This window comes from Cyprinodon variegatus, unplaced genomic scaffold, assembly GCF_000732505.1.
Source record: "Cyprinodon variegatus isolate N-32 unplaced genomic scaffold, C_variegatus-1.0 Scaffold169, whole genome shotgun sequence".
NCBI lineage: Eukaryota > Metazoa > Chordata > Actinopteri > Cyprinodontiformes > Cyprinodontidae > Cyprinodon > Cyprinodon variegatus.
In genome coordinates, this window is record NW_015150622.1 from 1423221 (window position 1) to 1430691 (window position 7471).

A 7471-nucleotide genomic window follows, 5' to 3' on the forward strand; every position below is an offset into this window, starting at 1 on the left:
GTTTGCTCTTTATTTGCAGCAACAGCTGATCTCAACATCTTGAATGCAAAAAGACATTAATTTTCAACAGCAAACGTTCCAACAAACAGTAATAGTGTAGGATTAACCAGCATGTAGTCTTATTGGAAAGATCTGACTTTTTTAAAAGTCTTTTTAACAAAAACTATGCATACAAACTCCAGTAAATGATGTTGAACAGTAGATAGGCCATAGGAAAGACGACTCTGGAGCACGAGTCGATCATGTAGCTGTTGCTCCTGATGAAGCTCAGGTTGTATTTAAGTGTATTCCTGCGACGGAGACGGGTTCCCTCTGTGGGTGCAGAAGCGGTGGAGTTTCGAGACTGGGTGTTTCTCTCTGTGTTGGGGGTGATGGCGACCTCTGGGAAAGAAGCCAGGTCAATGTCGTTATCATGGAAACACCCGTCGAAGGCCATGGCCTGGGCGGCATCGAAGGTCGTGGGGATCTACAGGCACAGAAGAACAGAGCAGAAAAATGTATAAAACAACAACCCCTAAACAAGCAGAAAAATATTAAGAATAAACTAAGAGGGAACCCATAAACCTTTGCATTCTTCAGCTTCTTCATCTCCTCCACCGTGGTGAAATAGTTGACAGCAGCGTACTCGATGACGGACAAAAACACAAACAGGAAGCTTGCCCACAAGTAGATGTCTACGGCTTTGACGTAAGACACTTGTGGCATAGAGGCGGATACACCAGTGATGATGGTGGACATGGTCAGAACGGTCGTGATGCCTGCACAAAAACACACGCACAATGAACACACAGTTTTGGACAGACACATCTATCTAAAAAAAGACAGAAAATATCCATTGCTTACTCATACATTCGCAGAAATGTTAGAATTGGTTGCAAAATCCTTGTTGAAAACATATTGTTTCATCCCATCCCTACTAAGCAACATTACTAACTATTGTTCAAAGAGATCCCCTCACCACCACACTTAGGTGGAAGGATTCTTAGTTTCATTTAGTGTGCACCAAATGTTGACTCTAACAGCTGAGCCCTGCAGATGAAATCATAATTTCTTTATCCCACATCATTTTTTACTTTTTTTCAATTTTTCATCCAATTTGTGAACAGTAGCCTAAGTTCTATTTTCTGGGATGGCAGGAGTGGTACACAGGCTGTCCGTCAGCCACCAGCTATAAGGTTCATCTGATGTTATCTTGAACTAGTAGGTATTAGAGCTAATGTCCTCTGTACTCCGCAGTCCTCTGACCTCTGATAATGAGGCAGTTTTATTCCCTTCTTATTTTGATGTTCTTAAATGCTTTATAAATAGATGAAATACATTTCCTAAATGCACTTGATTGCTTCAATCTGACTGGAATTCAGGTTGGTGGATTTTACAACAATGACTACTTTTCTTTTTCTTTCATTCATTTCATTTTGTTTTTCATTTATATACTTATTTCAGACTTACATGAAATAAAGGAAAAGGCTGGTGACAAAGCTCACATTCATATCCTTAACCTTGTACCTCCTTGGAAACTGAAAAGGGGATAAAAAAAGCCCTGCTTATCTAACTTCAAGACCCTTAGGCAATACAAATGAACGTTATGTTGTTAAACATGTCGTTATTTTCAGTTTTATATCTCCCCCTCTGAGTGATATTTGACGTTGGAACAGAATTTTCCTTTGTTCTTTTTGCATTTGCTGTTAATTTTCTCATTACCCAGTGAGACACGGGCAGGTACGGCTCTTCTGTCAATCCAGAAAGACACCCATGACAGCATCACCATCAGCATGGTAGGAAAGTAAGTCTGAAGCATGAAGAAGAAGATGTGCCTCCTTAGGATGAAGTTTATGTAGAGTCGATTGTACCAACCTGAAATAAGGCAGAAATGTAGTAAAAGTAACTGTAAGGAAAAAGAAAACATGATTAACATAAATCTGGAAAACAAAATATTTAAATGATCTTTGAGGTTAAATGGTTCATTTTCTACTTTAGAGACTCGGCTATGAATTTTCTCTTTTGATCTAGCTTGTAGATGTGTTGGTTTGTTTTATCAGCAGCATACCGTAGTTTTCTGCTAGATGTCATTCTGAACTTTTCCCTCACTTTGCTATTTTCTTCTGTTGTTCTCCAATCAAGCAGTTATTTTCTGCTTTAAACTTCTTAATATAGCGCTTACACCTGAACCAATATTTCCGTATTCTGCCATGATTATTTGTATAGAGTGCGATACCGTCAGAGGTGTCAAAAATATTAGTATTTATTCCTCAAGTAAAAGTATAAATCCTACAGTTTAAAAATATTTTTGTAGAGTATCAACTTAAGTTTTTTACTCATGTAAAAATGTAAAAGTACCATTTTTAAAATTACTTAAAGTATGAACATAAAAGTAGTGCAGGAAAACATGTTCTGACAGATGCATTAAACTTTATACTGGTTACTAAACTACCCAATTAAAGGAACTTTTCTGGATAACTTCCTTATACTTAATTTTCTTAATTTTATAACTAATGGTAACAGTGTCAAATTTAACTTTGCTTTACTTAAAAAAAAACTATTTATTTCACCACTAAGTCCAACCATAATGGAATTATCTGGGTGAAACAAATGATTTAGAGTTTTTTGTTTAGCTGTTTTTATATCAAAAGGCGATAATGAAAATGAGCTTAAATGAAACAAAGATAACGGGCCTAATTTTAAACTGTAAGGAGTAGAAAGTAGAGATAATTGCATTAAATGTAAGGAATATAAGGAAAAAGTTGTCCAAAAAATAATCACTCCAGTAAATTTTATTTTAAATTTTATTTTATTCTAAAATGTGTTTTAATTGAAACATTTATCTTATTCTATTTTTATGTGTTTGTGTATTTTAGCCTTAGCTTTTATCTCATGTTCCTTAACTGTGATTCCTGTACAGCACTTTGGTCAACCCCGGTTGTTTTAAATGTGCTTTATAAATAAAGTTTGAGTTGAGATCAGTTGAGTTAAAGTATAGATAGCCAAAATTTATACTTAAGTAAGGTAATGACGTATTGGTACTTTGTTACTTGACACCTCTGGATACTGTAAAGCTATGAAAAGCTTTTAATTGTCACTATCTACCAATGATATGTTTGTTTTGGTGTTTCTTGCGTGACAAAAGCTAAGCAGCAGGCTTTATCTCCACCAATTGTATGCATTCTGCTTTTAAGCCAGTAGATTGTAATTTAACTGTATTTCTTTCCTAGATGAACTCTGTATAATAGCAATGGTTAGAACTTCTTTACTTTTCTAAATTTATCTCAAACATAGAAAGAATCATGAATATGTGTTTCCACATTTCAGGGCAAATTATCTTTCTTCTCAATAGGCCATACAATCACAGCAGAAAGCTGCTCATACCATGCCAATCTCTGCTGAAGTTTCTGCTTAGCATTTAAAAGGAGTGTACCTTTCCATTATTACAGCACACATGCTCAAAATATGGCAAAGTTAACATCTTTAATTAATCACCAGTTGACTGTGGTTCTATGCTTGTTCAGGTGGAACCAGCATAAAAGATAGAAACTGAACCTGTAAGCATTTATATGTAGGATTTTTGCTAATTTCTTGATAATTAATATACTAACATTGTTACAAATTTGTTGTGATTTCGCACTAAATAAAAAAAACTAATTTAAAAGAAATCAGCAATAGATATTTACCTGAATATTCTTTCAGCAAAAGTCTGATAAATAAACCTTTCATTCTCTAAACATGCCAGCAACTGATCTCCCTTTTCCGCTGTTCAGAAATTATTGATTCAAAATAATAATCTGAGCTCTGCTTGCCATCCGCTTTTGTTTTTTGCGTAACATAACACAACGTTGAAACTCAAACTACTATTTTAAAAAGATTTATCAAAGAAAATATAATGCAATTACAGCATTTTTACTTGCTTTATTAGAAAAGAGGGCAGGTCAAGAGCTCTCTGGTTGTCTCTGAAGTGGACACAGCACAGAGAGCCCCAGCCTCACATACCAGTGCTGCTGTAGAAGGCAAGCCCAAAGGAAGGCTGGAAGTCTTCAATAAAAAACTGAGAGAGCACAATCTCATCAGTCCTTAATGAATCGTTCCCGTTCTTCCAGTAGAGCATTAGGTCGTTCTCATTGTAAGCATCTTAAAGAGAGGAAAGAAGGAACAGTGGTAGTTTTGCTTCTCTTACAAGAATCATGGATGTGTTCTCAGAGGAAGGACAGTTTTTTTTTTATTTTCTTTTCCAGTCCAGTGTCTGTCTTTCCTCTAAGATCAAGCTCCATGTTATAAATATATAACAAAGTAAGAGAAACAGAACTGAAAACACAAAACAACACCCAGAAAAGTTCAAATAAACAATCCTTGATTGCTAAAACTGAAATATGGCATTACAGTTTTTTTTTTTCAAGAAATAAGTGTATTTCCATTGATTTGAGCACACACATAAGACACTTTGCCAATAGAATAAGATGATATATGCATAAAGTCTAATTCTCTTATTTTAAGGGCAAAAATACGAAGTTCATTGACAGATCATTTTGTTAACCTGTTCAACTTAAGGGGAAGTCTATACTTATTTTAAGAATTTTTGTACTTATTTTCAATTATTCTTTTGCATTGTAAAAGACAATACAGTCAAAAAAGGTCTATTAAACCCTAGATCTAAAAGACAATCATCTACAGTGCCTCTCAAAATTATTCATACTCACTGAGTTTTTCAACCTTTTATCAGTTTACAAGCAAGACGGATTTCATGAAATTTACATCATAAGCCAATACAAAATATTACATATTGGTGAAGTGGTATATTATATCCAAAAGTTTTTAAGCTGTTATGAAGCCTAGGTGGAAGTTCAACTGAGGAAACTAATTGCGCTCCGACATCCACCTGCGACACACAATCAGCTTTGAACCACACCTCCACGAAAGCCAATCAGCATCCAAAGTTCATATTAAAAGGCCTTCGATCCGCAACTTTTCCTGCTCCTAGTGCGCAGGTGGTGTATGCGCTGTCTGACTTCATTCAGATGACCCCGCTTCAACCTGTCCGGCAGAAGGCCGCCATGTTGAGCCTGGTTCTGCCAGAGGTTTCTTCCTAACAGGGAGTTTTTCCTCTCCACTGTCACTTCATGCTTGCTCATCATGGTCAGGTTCTCTCAACCTGTGTTATCCAAACTGGACTTCCATCTTCCAGGTCCCTGAGTGTAGCTCTAGTGTCAGCTCACGCAGTCCACTGGATCTCCCCATAAAGCTCAGCAGACCGTCTCTCTAACCAGCAGTCTACAGACTGACCAACTTCATATGTCTCCACTCTACCACCAGTTTCAGGCCTGGGGGGGAAACAGCTCTATTCTTTGCTCCTGTTCATGCATATCTATCAAAATTAAGCGCTATGTTTCCTGCCGAGGTCTGAGCGCCAAAGACAAAGTAATGGTATCAATAAATTTCATCTAATTTTCTCTTCATGGTAGTTTTTCAGATTGAAATGTCATTAACAGCTTTATACATCTGTTGGCTGAAATGCTTTCCCTGAGCTTTGGCTCAGTCCGTCGCATGCATATGAATGGCTCCTTTTATTTTTCTAATTCTGACCAGCTTTCCATGTCCTATTATCTAACATAAGTTTCCCTAATGCTGCTAGGTTGTTATGTTACCATAGAGATGTTGTGGTCTCTGCAGGGGAATCTCAGTTTTCCAGCAACCATAACATTTTGCATGTCAGAAAAAAAGCTTAGCTTCAGATCAAAGCTTTGCATATTGATTTATGTTCTAACCCAGTTTTAAACTTCTCAGTGTTTAGTCTTCGTGGTGCTATTTGTCCACTATTGTTTTACTGTTGGATTGAGGGGTTTCAGAGTAAAGGAGGTTGATGTGATGGAATATCTTTAAAAAAAAAAACTATTATTCCATTCATGCTTTGGGTTCCACTTCAAAGTTATGCAATATCTTTGTTGGTCTTTAAGATAAAGTCAATAAATTAAAGAGAAAGTTGGATGTAACTTAACAGAATATGAAGAGTTTGGGTAGGGATCTGCATACACAGAAACTATACAAACTGATTCAGGTTAAAGACTTTTTTTTTTTAGATAACAGTAATATTTAAATTTTTGTTAGTTACTGATAGTGGTTTGCTGTCAAATACATTGAATTAACAGGAAATTCTCTTGTATACATCTTTAAATAGAAACCTACGGGCTGTAGAATGATTTTTTTTTTTATCAACAAAATAAGTCTACATTAGTTTGGTTAATAATGGAACTATGTTTGTCACTGAACAGCATCAGATCTCAGAGGAGTTGATTTGGAGGAACTGTTTCCTAGACCTCTGTTTGATACTCACAGCTCTCCAGCTCCAGAGAGCAGTTCTGTGTGTCCAGAGGGAAACTACTGAAGTCCATCGAGCACAGAGCAGTCACAGTGATCCTAAAACACAACTTAAAGTTATATGAACACCCATGTCATTCAAATCATTCAGTCTTTAGCAGAATGCTCATCCAGAAGCAAACAATTAAACTGTGTGTGGTATTAATCGGGGCTGTTCAATGACACAGATTGGGACTGCAGAGAGAGGAAGCAAGATTGTTGACATCTGCAGATAACGCTGATCTTACAAATCCTGTTACAGCTAATTTTCCACCTTCTTTTACTCTCTGCTCACTACTTCTAGCTTTTTTTATACTACATGCTGATATCTTTCCTAAAATGGAGTGGTACTACATCTTTCTGACAATAGCTGCTTATCTCTAGTACCCAATTATCTGAGACATTCTTGTTAGCATGTCTCAGTAAGTATTATAAGAGGAATTCCTGTTTTGATGATAATATTTTTTGCAAAGCCAAACAGCGCTTTAGCCATCTTTAGTAGCCATGTACAGATAAAACCTTTTGAGGTTTCTCTGCGTATACATATAGTGAGAAAAATTAACTCTCCATTTTCCTAAAGAAAATTTGGCACTTTGAGAAATATAAGAAGGCTAATCTTTTCCCCAACCCAATATCTGTCCCCCAATCGCAACATAAAATACGAATATCATTAGTTTATCAAACAATTGAAGTGTATGAAATAAAAACCCTCCCACACCTTTTGGCCAGACTGTTCTTCACTTGCTCTTGCTCCAACAACTTTTAATTTCAGACTAAGAGGATTTGGTCAAACATAAAAAGGTGTTTTCAAATGATTTCATGGGGAAAAAGGAGTATAAGAAATGTTATCTTATATGAAAATTCCCTTTCTTATGATTAAATCCAATCAACTACAGTACATATGTCTCTGCTTTCATTGGTCACACCAGGTCTGAATATATTACCTGGTCTGTAGAATAAACAGATGACTTAAGTAGAACCTGTTGGACAACAGGAAGTAGACTAGAAGATATAAAAAATATATACATCTTACTGCAGTTTTTTCAAGAATTAAAGTTTACTTAAGATTTTGGGACTCCAGTGAATGGCAATCAGATCCATTATCCACAAATGAAAAAAACCCATTAAACAG

General features: G+C 36.0%; 1 protein-coding gene across 1 annotated transcript in view; it reads right to left on the reverse strand.

Annotated features, from left to right (window-relative positions):
- LOC107086981 (gamma-aminobutyric acid receptor subunit rho-3-like) overlaps positions 1–7471 on the reverse strand; it is a 19332-nt gene continuing 11861 nt past the window's right edge. The window contains exons 5-9 of the mRNA XM_015378299.1: positions 6317–6399; positions 3982–4119; positions 1702–1854; positions 565–758; positions 1–466 (exon numbers count right to left, since the gene is read on the reverse strand). Coding sequence (XP_015233785.1) covers positions 164–466; positions 565–758; positions 1702–1854; positions 3982–4119; positions 6317–6399 — 871 coding nt within the window. The 3' untranslated portion in view covers positions 1–163. The remainder of the gene's footprint in view (positions 467–564; positions 759–1701; positions 1855–3981; positions 4120–6316; positions 6400–7471) is intronic.